The sequence below is a fragment of the Dromiciops gliroides genome, chromosome 2 (genome assembly GCF_019393635.1).
Source record: "Dromiciops gliroides isolate mDroGli1 chromosome 2, mDroGli1.pri, whole genome shotgun sequence".
Classification (NCBI taxonomy): Eukaryota; Metazoa; Chordata; class Mammalia; order Microbiotheria; family Microbiotheriidae; genus Dromiciops; species Dromiciops gliroides.
In genome coordinates this window covers 406,205,076-406,222,215 of record NC_057862.1, presented here as the reverse complement: position 1 = coordinate 406,222,215, position 17,140 = coordinate 406,205,076, and the positions used below count along the sequence as shown (strand labels likewise).

The 17,140-nt window shown below is 36.2% G+C and overlaps 1 protein-coding gene across 1 annotated transcript in view; it reads left to right on the top strand.

Annotated features, from left to right (window-relative positions):
* The window catches only part of HEATR3 (HEAT repeat containing 3), a 35,267-nt gene extending 20,102 nt beyond the window's left edge, over positions 1–15,165 (top strand). The window contains exons 8-15 of the mRNA XM_043986309.1: positions 523–613; positions 746–903; positions 1,179–1,261; positions 1,641–1,777; positions 5,542–5,630; positions 8,880–9,023; positions 10,137–10,313; positions 14,697–15,165. Coding sequence (XP_043842244.1) covers positions 523–613; positions 746–903; positions 1,179–1,261; positions 1,641–1,777; positions 5,542–5,630; positions 8,880–9,023; positions 10,137–10,313; positions 14,697–14,819 — 1,002 coding nt within the window. The 3' untranslated portion in view covers positions 14,820–15,165. The remainder of the gene's footprint in view (positions 1–522; positions 614–745; positions 904–1,178; positions 1,262–1,640; positions 1,778–5,541; positions 5,631–8,879; positions 9,024–10,136; positions 10,314–14,696) is intronic.
* Positions 15,166–17,140: the final 1,975 nt, after the last annotated feature.

Genomic DNA, 17,140 nt, shown 5'->3' with positions numbered 1-17,140 from the left:
GGACTCAAGTACAGAATGAGACGTGTCTTTTTGGACATAGCCTATGTGGGAATCTGTTCTGCTATTCTGTACATATTTGTAATTGATGTTTTGTTTTTCTTTCTCACTTGTGAGTGGGTGGGTAAGAGGGATAGAAGGCAGAATTTTACTGATGGGAAAAAAATTTAAGTTACAGATTTTATTAAGCCAACTTTTCTTAGTCATAAGAAAGTCGTAATTTAAGGCTTGTGAGGAACCCCTGTAGTAATGGGCTCTTTCCAAAAAGACTCCCATCTTTCTAGAGACAGAATGTATTTATGATGAACTAACTTGTTTTAAACTTAATTATCAATAACTTTATCTTAACACAGCCCAAATTTCAGGGTAAATATAATTTATAATTACTGACCTTTTGCAGTGTTGGCTCCTTGAGCCTTTCTACAATGCCTAGTTCCAAATGAGAAAATAGTCTTTCTTGCTTCCACCAAAAACATGACAAAATTATTTTTGAAAAATTGAAAATTTCTTGTTTTCCTTTTGTAGCCAACTGAAAAGGAATTGAAACAGACAGTAGCCTTACTCACAGCTCAGCAGATTGCCCTAGAGATTATTGTCAACATGTGCTGCAGTGATGGTATGTTAATGCTTTTTGATTGACATTTTAGCTGTAGCTATTTGTCCATGTAATAATGGCGCAGGAGGCAGGGTTATGTTTGAACTTTCTTGTATTTTATTTTTGTTTGTGGTTTGTATTGTTCATGCCCAGATCCTTCTGATGATGAGTGGGATGAGTTTTCTAGCAGTGATGAAAGTGATGCATTTATGGATAATTCCTTTAATGAGCTCAGTGGACAGCTAATGTCGCCACTCTGCCTTTCTTCTGAGGTTCATGCTGCTCTTACAAACTGCCTCATCCCCAAGAAGGTAAACTGTTTCCTTCTGGTATTTTGAGGATGATGTGGAAGGCTCGAGAAATAAACATGGTGTACCTAGAACTTTATACAATGCAATTAGACTAGATTTCCTCATTTGGGGGTGAGTAATAAGACTTAGCTGATAAATCCCTTTAAAGAATAGTGTGAGCCTTGATCAGTTCTTAACACAAGACTCCACCCATGTTGAATATCACTAGGAAGTGAAAACTTGTAAAATCATACTATGTGCTAATTTAGTAACTGCCTCTTTTTTTTACCCCCTAGATTTTTGAGAAAATTACCTTTCCAAACAGCATTGCAGTTGACATCTGTTCCAGAAATCCTACTTGGAAGCCATTAATTAGGAAGTAAGAATTTTTATACTTTTAGCATATTTTCATCTTAATGTAGGAAATTATGGATCATTAATTAGAGTGACCTAAGGCATTTTTCAAGTCATACCATATATATCATATCTCTGACTCGAATCAATTATTCTGGAGACATCTTGATTCCACAAGTAATTTGATTTGGAGGATCTTAAAGTTAAGTTTAGCTCAAGATCCTGTACTAACGACTACAAATTTTATCCCTTTTAACCAATTATATGGCCACTATTAATTTTAATGCAGGACCTACATTAAGTGTTCATATTCAATTCTTTTATCTTGTGACTTTAAAAAAAACTAAAATTTCATAACAGATCATTGAACTGAACATCACTACATCATTGTACTTTTGTTTCAGGATGAACACTATACAGTGTAGAGCACTTGTGTGCCTCCATAGTATCTTATCTGTTTTAGATGTGGACTGTCTTGGAGGAGCCCCAGCACTTCAGACACTTGCACAGCACCTGTCACAGCTTGTTTTTTCTCAGCCAGGTAAGCTGTAAGTGAAAGTCAGCCCTAATCTGAATTTTCTAGAGTCAGAGAGTTAGAATTGTTGATAAATGCCTATTGGTTAATTAAGTTTGCAGGCTGGTTTATTAAGTGCCTACTATGTGCCAGTCACTGTGCTAAGTGCTGGGAATACAAATGTAATAATTGAAACTTTTTCATGAAGACTTTATACTCTGATGGAGGAAATAACAAAGGCATGTATAAATTATATACATGAGAAGAAATACAAAGTAGTTTGAGAAGAAGTGATATGAGTAAAAACTTCATGTAGAAGCTGGGCTTGAGTGGCATCTCGAAGGAAGGAGGTGTATTACAAGGGTGAGGAACAGTCAGGGCAAAGACATGGAGACAGAAGTTGGAGGATTGTGTGTGAGGGGCAGAGACAAGGCCAGATTGGCAGTGTCACAGTTTGGGATAGGGAGTGATGTCTATTGAGGTAGGAAAAATAGGCTAGACCTAGATTATAAAAGGCTTTAAAAGCTAAAACAGGAGTCTATATTTTATCCTAAAGGCCAGCAGTGGGAGCCAGTGAAATTTATTAAATCAGGGCATGACATGGCTAGATCTGTACTTAAGGAAAGTCACTTGAGCATTAGTGCATAGGATGGACTGAAGTGGGAAGAGATCTAAGGTGGGGGACCAATGAGGAAGCTGTTGTGATCATTTAGATGAGAAGTAATGAGGGCCTATTGTGTGAATGAAGAGAAAGAATTGGATAGTAGAGTGAGTGTCCATTATTTTTCTTTTTTTCTTTTTTTTGCGGGGCAATGAGGGTTAAGTGACTTTCCCAGGGTCACACAGCTAGTTAGTGTCAAGTGTCTGAGGCCAGATTTGAGCTTGGGTACTCCTGAATCCAAGGTCGGTGCTTAATCCACCTAGCTGACCCCCAAAGAATATCCATTTTTTTTTGTTTCATTTTTTTTTAGTTTGTTTTTGTGGGGCAGTGGGGGTTAAGTGACTTGCCCAGGGTCACACAGCTAGTAAGTGTCAAGTGTCTGAGGCTGGATTTGAACTCAGGTCCTCCTAAATCCAGGTCCGGTGCTTTATCTACTGCGCCACCTAGCTGCCCCAGAGTGTCCATATTTAAAGAACTGGAGCATTTCTGGGTAATGGTTCAATAGTGTATGACTATCCTTATATGTTATTGAAGGTCATGGGCCTTAAAGAGACTGAGGGATTGGGAGGCTGGGGAGTTGGAGTGTTAAATAAACATGGTTTTGAAGTTCTCTGGTATAAGGTAGGAGTTAAGGAGGAAAGGAAGATGGTGAGGCAGGAATTGACCTCATGCCCAGGGAGCTAGTATGCAGCAAGCAGCCACCATGAGCTGGATTGGGTGGAATATTTTAATACTTGGATGTTCAAAGGAGGAGAGGTTCCTGAGCAGTGGTGGTATAACAGATTTCTTAACTTTTTTGGTGTGATGAATTCTATTGGGACTCTGAAGCCTACAGACCCCTTCTGAAAGTGTTTTTGTTTTTTTGTTTTTTTTAGTGAGGCAATTGGGGTTAAGTGACTTGCCCAGGGTCACACGGCTAGTAAGTGTTATGTGTCCAAGGCCGGATTTGAGCTCAGGTACTTCTGAATCCAGGGCCGGTGCTTTATCCACTGCTCCACCTAGCCGCCCCCTGAAAGTGTTTTTAAATTCACAAAATAAAAAACACAAGATTAAAAAAGAAACCAACTATGTTGAAATACAGTTATCAAAATATTTTTGAAAACAAGTTTATGGATCCCAGGCTGAGAATCCCTTTGGCAAAAGGAGACACTCGAAGCAGTGGGGTGCAAGAAATATTTCAGCTGGAAGGAAATGGCAAACTACTCCAATATCTATGCCAAGAAAATCCCAAATGGGATCACGAAGAGTCAGACACAACTTAAAAACTACTGAACAACAAAAAAGCAGTGATAGAGGGGGGCAATCTGCTGAAAAAGATGGATGGAATGGGCTCACCTGTCCAAGACTTGGGATTGACTTGGCAAGGAGATAGACTGTTTCATGTGAAACAGAGGTGAAGATAGTTGTACAAGGCATGTTAGTTATGTGAGATGAAGAGGGATTAGAAGAAAGGTCTTGGTGAATAAATAGGCTTAGTTTTTCAAGATGAAATACATAGGCTTCTTATTTCAAAGCTATGAGGGGTTTTAGGAAGAAAGAAGAGGTTTGGAAAAGCTGCTATGGTGAGTGAGATAGTGAATCAAGGAAGATGTAAAAGGATTTCCCTGCCACAGTGAGGACCTAGTGGTGAGATTATGTAATATAAATTAGTAATGAACCTAGTCAGCATAATTTTGTTATTTTTTTTTCCAGCTTCATTCAGTAGCATGTAAGTAGGAGTGAAGATAGCAGATTGTAGGAATAATCTGAGGACAAGGTAAACCTCAAGGCAAGAATTTTGATAGGAAAATGGGGCAAGAGACTTGAGAAGAGGACAGTTGAACATATTCACCCAGGAGATCTAGATGAGGAAGGGAAAAGAGTAGTGGTGTAGGAATGATAGCCTGGAAAAAGTTTGAACTGAGTGGATGGAGGCAGGAGTGTGCTAGAGCCAGCTTCATAGGGCTCTCGAGCAGATTGCAGAATTTTCATTGTGACCATATACCCTTGAGAAATCAGCAAATGATACAAATCAAGGCTTGAATTAAATTTGCTTTCTTGTTTATCTAGACTTAAGAAAATTATGGAGAAAAGATTAATTATCCAGATTAAAAGTCTTGGCAGGGGTTGGGGGTGGGGGCAGCTAGGTGGCACAGTGGATAAAGCACCAGCCCTGGATTCAGGAGGACCTGAGTTCAAATCCAGCCTCAGACACTTGACACTTAGTAGCTGTGTGACCCTGGGCAAGTCACAACCCTCATTGTCCCTAAAAAAAAAAGTCATAGGAGTAAAGCCAGTTCTATGTTGTTGTCCATCTGTAATGACAGTGCTACCCTTTATTAGTCTGAATGTTAAAGGCAAAATTCAACTATAAAATCAAGTAAAATTCATTCATGATATTGATGATGATGATTATTGGGTTGATTATCTACTTTCCAGCAAATCCTTAAGTACTTTATAAAGGATTATGGAAAGAAGATAATTTTTTATCACCTCTCTCCTTTAACTCCTTCTTTTGGTATCATTTCTTTTGTTGACCTTTATGAATAATTCCTCAAAATAGGAAGGATGTTTGAAATAGTCTGTCTTCAAACTTGAAACAAGTTTACCAAAAGGCTTTTAAAAATTTCTTTTCCAATAAAAAGGATAGTGTGACTCAAGACAGCAAGAAAACTCAGAAGGCAGTTTGGTTTAAGCTAGTACTTTGAATCAAAGTGATGCTGCTGTTTCTCCCCAGCAAAGAATAGAAAACAGTGGAACTGATCCTGGGGCAGATTTGGAAGCCCAAGACATTTTCCAAATTTTTATGACTTTATCCTTAGTGTAGTTTGATTGCAAATTCCACAACATCAGATGGTAGTTGTATTTGAATGTAAGTTGAAAAGTACTTTTTTGGATTTTTCATTACTATTTGTTACCACAAATAATCAGTCTTCATGAAAAGAAAGGCATTTCAAAATAAATTGGCTTTCAAATTTGTGGAGTATAGAAAGACAACTCAGATATCAAATCTATTCTGATTATAGTAGTTGTCTCTGGGTATTATAGTGCTCTCTTATTTTGCCATTATTATAAAAACACTTAACTAATCAACTTATAAAGTGAAATTTCTTGGATTTTGTTTTTATTTTTGTGTTTTGTGTATGTTTAGATTTTGCTAAACACACAGAATTTCTGGAAGCTGTAAGTAGTGCGTTAAGGACTCTGTTGCAGATAATGGCCTCCAAGAATATTTCTCAGGTGAGATTTTTTTCTTTTTGTATAAAATTTTGAGTGATGTGGAAGGATATTTATTATATACATAGGCAAAGTTTAATGTTTTCTGTAATTTAATGATCTTGCTAATAAATGCTTTGAAGCATTTGAAGCTTATTGAAGAACACTTTGAGGGCCCAGGATCACACAGCTTGTAAGACTATGAGGCAAGATTTAAATGCAGGTCTTCCTGACTCCTGTTCCAGTGTTCAATTCACTGTGTCACTTAGCTTTTGGCCCAGTAATGCTTTGTGTCTGGTGGTAATAAATGATGGTTGGTAATTAAAAAAAACCAAACAAACGAAAACTGATTTTGCCCTTTTTCCTGTCTTTCTTTGAAAACAATCTGTTTTCAGGATACTGTTTATATCCTTTGACTTTTTTATCTATTGAGAAGTGGCTCTTAGTCTTATAAATTTGAATTAGTTCTTTAGATATCTTGCATATAACACCTTATCAGAGAAAATTGCTATAAAGATTTTTCCTGTTCCTCATTTCCCTTATAAATTTTAACTACATGTAATTTGTACAGATATTTTAAAATTTGACATTATCAAAATTGTCCATTTTATCTTGTGGTCTTCTATTGCTAGTCCATGAACTCTTCCTCTCTAGATCTAAAGATAATTCCTTCTTTGCTCCTCTAATTATGTGTGATGTGCTCTTATAAACGTAGGTCATATATCCATTTGGAGCCTTTTTAAAAATATACATGTTATTGATCTGAACCTAATTTCTGCCAGACTGCTATTCAGTTTTTATAGAAGTTGTTGTCAGATAGTGATTCTTTCTCTGAGTACATGGGGTCTTCGGGTTTATCATACATTATTTCACTGTGTTTGTTTGCTTCTGTCTACCTATTCTGTTTGACTGATCAACCTCTCAGTTTTTTAAAATGTACCAATATGTTTTAATGATTAATACTTTGTAGTATAGTTTGAGATCTTATGCTGATAGACTCCTTCACACCTATTATTAACTTTAAGATTCTTTGGGGGGGGGGAATGAGGCAATTGGGGTTAAGTAACATACCCAGGGTCACACAGCTAGTAAATGTCAAGTGTCTGAGGCCAGATTTGAACTCAGGTTCTCCTGAATCCAGGGCCGGTGCTTTATCCACTTGCACCACTTAGTTGCCCCTAACTTTAAGATTCTTGATCTTTGTTCCTCCTTATGAATTTGGGTATTTAAGTCTTATATTTATTTCTGCTGAGAGTATTTTATAGTTGGTTTAATGTGGTTCTTGGGTGTATCCTAGTGGATATACTCCCATATACTTTATAACTTCTGTAGTTATTTTGAATTTGATTTCTCTGGTTTTCTTTTTTTTTTCCTGCTGGATTTTGTTGATAGTAATATAGGCAGAAATTGATGAGGACCTGAACTAAAGAAAAGGATTTGAGGTGAGGTGATAAGATGGAGTAATTGAAAGTGAGAGTGATGAAAGATCAAAGGTTAACTCTGAGATGATAGACCTGTATGATTTCAGTGGCATAGTGGCACCAACAAGAATTGGGAACCTAAGAACAGGGATTCATTTTTTGGAAAATACAATTTCCATTATGGACATGTCAAGTTTAAGATGTCAGTATGATATCCAAGTGTTTTGAAATGCCTACTTAATAGTAATATATGGAACTCAAAGCCTCCCATTTATGTTGAAATTGTTAACATTCATAATTGGTTTTGATATTTGGACTGATATTAACCATGTAATCTTAGACAAGTCACTTTGGAAGCCAAGTCATATAGAAACTTCTGGGTTTCTATAAAATGGGGAAAATAATCTGTCCTGTTTCATAAGGTTGCCTGTGAAAGTGCTTTGAAAAAAATGTGTGTAGTATTATACAAACGTAGTGTACTGCATCTCAAAACCTGACCAATTCTTATGCAGTTGTAAGCATTTGGTTAGTAGGTACAAATATCTGAGCCCAAATCCATTACAACTGAAAAAATAATTCAAAGCTGATATTCTACTAGTAGTGGTGATTTCATTTAATAAGTTTCCTCTTTATTGTTAAGATTATAAATTCCCAGGCAGCTGGAACTGTTTGGGAAACCCATCTTCTTTAACACCTCATATGTCGAAGGTATTCTCATGTTGGTATGACAATAACCATATGTTAAAGCAGTTAAATTCTTAACCTTTTTTAAAAAAAAATCATGGAATCCTTTGGTAGGATTGTGAAATCTGTGGACCACTTATGTTTTTATTTTTATTTTTGTTTGTTTGTTTGTTTTTAGTGAGGCAATTGGGGTTAAGTGACTTGCCCAGGGGCAGCTAGGTGGCACAGTGGATAAAGCACCAGCCCTGGAGTCAGGAGGACCTGAGTTCAAATCCGGCCTTAGACACTTAACACTTACTAGCTGTGTGACCCTGGGCAAGTCATTTAACCCCAATTGCCTCACTTAAAAAAAAAAAAGAAAGTGACTAACTGCCCCTTTAGTACTTTATTTTTTAAAAAATATTTTGTTGAAAGGTTAGGTGGCTTGTTCATAGATAGCTTGGATATATTAGAGGCAAGATACAAACACACATCTTTTTTTTTTTTTTTTTTAGTGAGGCAATTGGGGTTAAGTGACTTGCCCAGGGTCACACAGCTAGTAAGTGTTAAGTGTCTGAGGCGGGATTTGAACTCAGAGCACTGGCCCTGGAGTCAGGAGTACCTATCTACTGCACCACCTAGCTGCCCCCAAACACACATCTTTAAACCCAACACAGCAATTGATCTGCTATGCTGTTTATAATATTTTTAATATATCAAAGACATGATTTGAGAATCAGCAGAAAAGAAGGGCTTAGGAAGATCAATATGGGGTAAGTTTTACAGCTATGATAGCATTGATTGATATTCATAATAGCTGCAAAGTTCTAGATAGTCAAATAAACTGCTTAATGAGGAATCTGCTTTTTGATTCCATGGATTCTTTTTTTGTTGGTGGTGGTGGGGCAGTGAGGGTTAAGTGACTTGCCCAGGGTCATACAGCTAGTAAGTGTCAAGTGTCTGAGCCCAGATCTGAACTCCTATCCTCCGGAATCCAGGGCCAGTACTCTACCCACTGTGCCACCTAGCTGCGCCTCCAAGGGTTCTTAATTAGTATATAGTATCTTCACATAGTGGTTCCTGTCTCTCTTGTAAAAGTATGCTATCTAATGCCATCTGCTTTGCCCTAAAATGTTGAAATTAACTGAAGTTAACATAAAATTAAATCTCCCCTACTATCTCTCAACAGTGCATGACTCCTGAGCAGCTGATGTCATTATGTGAAGCTGGCATTCATAGCAGTAATATTGGTGTTAGAGTAAATGTTGTCAGTATTTTAGGAATCACAGGCTGTGTCCTAGCCAAAGAAGATGGTACATTTGAAACACTAAAGGTAAAATATATTTTTATATATGTAATTTATTCAATATAGTAAAAATGTATTAAAATGGAGTTTTAAGAATTTGTAGTATTTATTATCTAGAGCATTGAGAAATTGTGACTTGATTCACAGAACTGGGGTAGGTCAATGGTGAGATGAACTCTGGCCTTCTTAACTCCAAGACCAGCTTATTAGCTACCATTAGTACCACTGCTGCATCCTTTAAATATATTTTCACAAATTCACTCTGCTATTTCTCTTATGAGACAAGGTGTAGACATTATAAAGCATATATTTCTTTTATGTAAAATTTAAGGAAGGGGGCAGCTAGGTGGCACAGTGGATAAGGCACTGGCCCTGGATTCAGGAGGACCCTGAGTTCAAATCCAGCCTCAGACACTTGACACTTACTAGCTGTGCGACCCTGGGCAAGTCACTTAACCCTCATTGCTCTGCAAAAAAAAGAGAAGAATTTAAAAAATAAAGTTTAAGGAAAAAATATTCTGTGGGTTTTTTTTTTTTTAATTTGAAGTAGTAGAACAATTTGGCAGAATTGTAGGGAAAGTTATCATACTTTCAGGCACCTATTAAAGGTCTATAATTATAGTTCAGAAAGATAAAAGTGTATTATGTATAATTTTGTTTACTCCTAACAACTGTCACACTTGGTTTAGGGATATGAAAACCTATGGGGAAGTGATTTTATTTTTGTAACTTTTAAAATGAGGAGGAGCAAAAGGATGTGAAAATAAAGCTTTAGTGAAAAATGTTTGTGGTCCTTGTTTTTCTCTCTGGGGAGTGGTCACAGATTGTTGCAGTTGGAAGGGGCCTTATCTAGTTTCCCAGATGAAAAGTCCAGAGTCCAAAGAGGGGAACGTGATTTGCCTGCAAGGTGATATAGACAATAAGATAATATAACCACAGTTCAAAATCATATCATCATCAATATTCTTCCTCGAATACCCACAACTCTTAGACCTTTACATCTCTAGATCTCTTAAGAATATTAAATTTAAAAAAAATTTATATGAAATATTATTCTTATAAATTATTTATATTAAAAATATTTTCAAATAGTTTTTAGAGTATAACCTTTGTATATTAAATAATTCTGTTTTGTTTCAGACTATTGGAAAATTTCTTCTTGAAGTGGCCACCAAAGATTCTTCTCTTGTAGTAGCTGGAGAAACTCTGGATGCCATCTTTGATGTTTTTGCAGATGGTAAAGAAGCTGAAAAGGCAGCAGTTGAGATCAAATTATTATCTGCCTTAAAAGAATTCCAGCCAGTTTTCAAAATGAAGGTATATAATATCCCTGTGCTTAGAATCAGTTGAGTTTCAGCATGATATGGGCATAAAATTTAACAGTCATAATCATGTATTTTGAATCTATATGATGAATTAGAGCATAGGATCCTTATATCTCATTGATTAATTTTGTCTTCTACTGAGCGTTTAAAGAAAAGAATTAAGTAATCTGGTGTTACTTTGTTGTAACTGTTGTCTTTTGCATATTTCTTTAGTGAGAATCACCTCAACTAACATTAAATCCCTTTTTCCTTTGAGTATTCCAAATATTAAAAATTATTTCTTTCTCTTGCATAAAAGCTTTATAAAGTTACAATAACCTGTAATTTGGAATGTAAAGAACCATTAAGTGTGGAGCAGTTGTTTCTTTTAAACCCTTGGTGAAAATAAGAGGAGAAATGAGGACACTATAAAGTTGACTTTTTTCTATTTCTTACAAATGTTCCTTTTAATATTCTGAGAACCACCTAGCATAGAATTCATTAAAATAATTAAGTTCATTTTAATATAACTTGGATTCTAACCATAATTTTTCAGTATGTAGATTCATTGACAACTAATTTAAGATGTTGTACCCAAACTATCTAGTATTAAACTAGATTCAATATTAGTGAAGTTTATTTTAAATGTTTTCATTTTGGGGGCAGTTAGGTGGTGCAGTGGATAGAGCATGGGCCCTGGAGTCAGGAAGACCTGAATTCAAATTAGGCCTCAGACACTTGACACTTACTAGCTGTGTGACCCTAGGCAAGTCACTTAACCCCAATTGCCTCACAAAAAAAAAAAAGTTTTCATTTTCAGTTACAAATAGGTATCTAAGCCACTGAAATTTTAAGTACCCTAGCATCTTATTTTTTTCCAGATTATAAGATAGAAACAAAACCTTTTTCAGTTTAATTTTTTTTAGTAAAACAAAAATATTATGTTCACTGTATGTTTCCTTCAGAGTATCAAGTAGTCACTTTCAGAAAAGGAGTTGGTAGGGGAAAAAAGATGAAACTCCAAGAATTTTGCTAAACGGAACTTGGTATAATAAGCCTTATTTGGAATTGCATTTTTCATTCAAGATTATGTACAAATCTTTTTTTTTTTTTTTAAGGATAACAGCATAGATAGCTTCCATGTGTTATTATTGTGGTTGGAAGACAGGGCATTCAGAAGCGTAAAATTTAAGGCATGATAGCACAACTAGTTGAATCTCCACATTTCTTTTACAGATTTGGAAATTGAAGCTTAGAAAAATTTTTTAACATGCTTAAGAACACACAGCTCATTAGTAGCAGAGCTGAGACCAGAACTCAGATTGTTTAATGCCTAATCTAAACCTAACACTGAAGAAGAAGCTAACTGATGAATACTAACCAGTACCATATACATATTTAGGAAAAAGATTCCCTTGAACACACAGACACACCCTGTACTAACTGTAAATAATTTTTCAGCACCACAAGGCCAGAACTGGTTAGAAGCTTTTTGTTTTCTTTTGGTTTTGGGGGGGGCAATGAGGGTTAAGTGACTTGCCCAAGGTCACACAGCTACTAAGTGTCAAGTGTCTGAGGCTGGATTTGAACTCAGGTCCTCCTGAATCTAGGTCCAGTGCTTTATCCATTGTGCCACCTAGCTGCCCTCAGATGATTTTTTTTTTTAACCACAAAGCACATAAGCTTATAGTTTGAGTTGGACACCCAGTCTTAAGTCTTTACTTCTTGGCAGCATTTAGCACTATTGGGCCACTTTCTCCTCTCTAAGTTTTTGTAACAGTGCTCTCTTCCGGTTCATCAAATCCCTGGCTATCAAACTACTCATACAAGAAACCACTTTTGATCCTACTAGTTGCAAGTGCCCTCATTCTACACAGCAGTTGTTCTACAACTTTCCATACATTTTGCCTTAATTTTCTTTGTACACGTTATTCTTTCACAGTAGCACTAAAACACCTTGAGGGCAAAATCTGTTTCATGTTTTTTCTTGGTTTCCCCAGTGCCTGGTGCTTGTTGAACAAATAAGAGACCCTAGAGGGCATGTGGTCTAACCTCGTTTTACAGATGAGGAGCCTGAGGCCTAGAGTGACATAATCTGTCCAAGGACTTGGAGGTAGTAGGTGACAGAGCCAGAATTCAAATCCAACTCCCACAAACTACAAATCCAGTGCTTATTCCACTATACCATAGAAAGGATTTTGGTATTTATGTTATTGTTCAGTAGTTTACTAGTGTCCAACTCTTCATGAGCCCACAGACTATTTATCATACCATAGAGTTTTTTGGTCAAAGATCTTGGAGTCATTTGCCATTTCCTTCGCTAATGGATTAAAGCAAGTAAGAGTTAAGTGACTTGCCCAAGGTTCCACAGCTAGTAAGTATTTGAAGCCAAATTTGAACTCAGGTCTTTCTGACTGCAGGCCCGGTATTCTATCCACTGAGCTGACTTATATTTATGTATGATATAAAATATGCTAATGTGTAACGATTGGAATAACGCTACCTGCTGGAGACTTACTGTAGAAGAGTTCCACCCATGAAGCGAAGGTCTTTGAGGGCAAGACCATGCATCTTTTCTTTGGCGTCAGGAAGTGACGCGGGCTAGTGGGAGGAGGAAGAGACTGGCGCTCGGTTTTGCTCTCTTTCCTTTGGACTCTGGTGGAGAGCGGAGCTAGAAATGTGCTCTCCCTTTAATAGATAGGAATCTAGGCCTTTCTCTCTCTTTACCAAATTCTTATTCTCCTTAATAAATGCTTAAAAGTCTAACTCTTGCTAAAGCTTATAATTTATTGGCGACCACTCATTAGATATTTTAGACAGTTTAGCTAGAATTTTAGCCCTTAACAAATGTAACTAATAATTCAAAAGGTTATGACTTTACCCCTCCTTTTTCCTAACTCCAGTATTGCACAGTAGACACAACATCCTCATTGGTTACTGTGGCCAGCCTTCTGATAGCAATACCTTTCTCAACTGTTTGCTCAGCAGGTGCAGAATTTAAGCATTTCTGACTTCAGAGGAATTATCAGAGTTTTTATTTCAGTCATATCCTTTAGGAAACCATCGACTGAAATGGGTTCAGATTATTTTGGATTCTTATATACTTTGTTTCTTCATTACTCTTTTTTTTTAAGTGAGGCAGTTGGGGTTAAGTGACTTGCCCAGGGTCACACAGCTAGTAAGTGTTAAGTGTCTAAGGCCGGATTTGAACTCAGGTACTCCTGAGTCCAGGGCCAGTGCTCTATCCACTGCACCATCTAGCTGCCCCTTCTTCATTACTCTTGAGGTTACAGGGCCAAGAAGAACCAATTCTGACCTACCAGCTCCAAAACTTAAGACATTTAAAACTTTGTTCAGTCTTTTAAGCAAACAAGGTAGCAATTCCTTTTATCTCATCTTCATGAATAAATAATACTGCCAATTTCTACTATATTGCCAGTCTTTGGAAATCTAGTCAGGGGAGAGACATAAGTCAGTAAGAGGGAGCCCACAAAGAGAAATTCAGGCCATCATTTTCCTATGAAAACTGGCTTTGATTTCTTGGGGTAGAAATGCATCTTCCTCCTGCATTTGAGATCTGATTTCTATTGCTTGTTCCCAGTGTAATAAGATATAGCACTTGTCATTTTACAGTAAAATTTTTCTATGAATCATGTTATGCAGATTGGCTATTTTATTAAACTTTTTTTTCAGTATCCTAAATTTACTTAACACAAAACATTTCCAGTTTTAAGACAGAAAATTTTTTTAAGGCTTTACATATGCAACAAAAGTAAACTGGGGAGCATACTGCTAACCTTAACTTAAAACCGTTACTTGTACTGCATTTTCAAGTCACTAAACAGTTTATTGAATAGTAGTGACCAATTTAATTCTTCTCTCTCCCCCTAAAAAAGCAAGCAGTTTTGCTTCTAGAGTACTTCATTAACCACTCTAAGATCAAGCTCATATTTCTGTGAAATGGCATTGTGTAAAATGAAACCACAGTTGCATTAAACATTCTTCATTAAATGTTTTAGCCCCAAATTGCATTAAACACAATACACTGCTTTCTAACAAAGAACTCTCTAGAGGGTAGTATATGCTGGAGGTTAAACACTGAAATTGAATCCTGGAAATGGTATTAGCCAGATGTCCATGATGCTCTGTTTTTCATGGTTATTAAGCTGTTTACTCTATGTAACAGTCTGTTTCACTGCTAATTAAGGTACTGTTGTTGAGTTTTAAATGCCTCAGGTGTACTATGTCATATTCAGAGGAGTAAAATAGAGATACCACCCATATTCCAGTAGCTGTCATGTCAAAGATTTCTCCACTATGTTTATAGTAGTCAGGTTTTTTTAGTTAAGTGATCGTCAAATATAACAAATTTTTCTTTTTTTTCCTCCAATTACAGCTTCGAAAAGAAGGAAGAGGAAAATATAGTACAGATCAACTCTGTGTTCTTGACAATGTGAAAATGAACTTGAGAAGATTTATTGCTTATCAGGAGACTGTAGAGAAAAGACTAACTTCTTGAAGTACCAGAGAACTGATTCTTCTAATTTGTTTTAATTGACAGAGTATTTACTATTGTAAAACGTTACTTTCTCACCAATGTCCCATATATTTTAGAATACATGAATTTTTTTTCAATCTTGACAGTATTTTATTTTTCTCCAGTAACATGTAAAGATAGTTTTTGACATTTGTTTTTATAAGATTTCAAGTTCCAAGTTTTTCTCCTTCCCCCCCTCCCCAAGATGGCAAGCAATCTGATATAGGTTATATATATACAATCACATTAAACATATTGCCGCATTAGTCATGTTGTGAAAGAAGAATCAGGACAAAAGGAAGGGCCTCAAGAAAGCCTCAAGAAAAAGCAAAACAAAAAGTAAAAACAGTATGGTTCAATCTGCATTCAGATTCCACAGTTCTTTTTCTGGATATGGAGAGCATTTCCCATCATGAGTAATTTAGAATCGTCTTGGATCATTGTATTGCTGAGAAGAGCTAAGTCTATCTCAGCTGATGATCACACAGTGTTGCTGTTATTGTGTACAATGTTCTCCTGGTTCTGCTCCCTTCACTCAGCATCAGTCCACTTAAGTCTTTCCAGGTTTTTCTGAAATTTGCCTGCTTGTCATTTCTTATAGCACAGTAGTATTCCATTATGTTCATACACCACTGCTTGTTTAGCCATTCCCCAATTGATGAGCACTCCCTCAATTTCCAATTCTTTGCCACAACAAAGAGAGCTGCTATAAATATTTTTGTACATGTTGGGTCCTTTTCCCTTTTTTATGATCTCTTTGGGATCTGAATGGTATTACTGGGTCAGAGGGTATGCACGGCCCCATAGTTTTGGGCATAGTTCCAAATTGCTCTCCAAAACAGATCAGTTCACAACTACACCAAGAATGCATTAGTGTTCCAATTTTTACACGTTTCCAGCATTTTTTATTTTCTTTCTCACATTAGCCAATCTGATAGGTTTGAGGTGGTACCTCAGAGTTGTTTTGATTTGCATTTCTTTAATCAATAGTGATTTAAACCATTTTTTCATATGGCAATAGATAACTGATTTCTTCATCTGAAAACTGCCTGTTCATATCCTTTGACATTTTCTCAATTAGAAAATGACTAGTAGATGCAATTTTTAAAATTCAGCTGCATATTTGCAGTCCTTAGATATAAGAAATATGGTGGGAATATGTTTTATTGTTTTGTTTTTGTGGGGCAATCAAGGTTAAGTGACTTGCCCAGGGTCACACAGCTATTTGTGTCAATTGTCTGAGACCGGACTTGAACTCAGGTCCTCCTGAATCCAGGGCCGGTGCTTTTATCCCCTTTGTCACCTAGCTGCCACAGGAATATGTTTTTAATGCCTTTGGAAAGTTCTACACCATTCAGTATTGTGCTTTAAAATATTTTGTTGTGGTTAGTCATTATTTCACAGGGAGAGTAGTATTTAAAGGAATTGAATGGTTCTTAACTAAATTGTGAGTAGTAGAGAAACCACTAAATGAACATAATTAAATGAATTGTGTAAAATGGATCCTTCAACAATAGTATTTATGGCAGGAAGTTATTATTTCCTAAATCTATAAGATAAAAACACATAGAAGAACAAATTATCACCCAAGACATCCCAATTGTGTTCACTTTTTCTGAATTTGTGAGCTGATTAAATTTGTAATTTACAATTAAGTAGGTTACTAATAATTATCCAGTAATTATGAGAATTTAATAAAGAACATCTAATCAAAGTTATATTATTAACTTCCCCTTTAATGCAATGTGTTTAGGAAATAGAGGGAATGGGGTGGGGTTTTTCTTTAGAAACTTCATATTAACACTGTTCAAGTATCTAATAACTTGGATAATTCATACTTTGAATAACTGCTCATTAATGTACGTAGCATTTTTAACATAGGTAAGGTATGTAGTAGAGCTTTTTAGCCTTTTTTTCTGAAGAATACCATTTCTCCAAATGTCCTGTGTGACTAGAAAATAGGAAGGTGAGGATTTAAAATTGCTAGGTCCAGAGAAGTATAGAGAAAAGACTGGCTGCTAACAACAGATCATTCCTCTCTGGTGGTGAAGGAAGGATGTGGTAGCAACATCCCTCTTGGAGATAAGTGTCTATCTCACATCTCAACTGTTCAAGCACAGTTAATTTATTGGAAGAGTGGACAGCATAATTTTTATTAGCTAGTTTTATAGCTTTGTAAAATTAGCTCCTGGTGATTTCTACATTTCATTCATACTGTTTTTAAGAGCCGTAATTCCGATTTCTTGTAGATAAGGTGAAGAAGGTAGACTGGATATTGGATGACAAAAATAGAGAATGTTCAA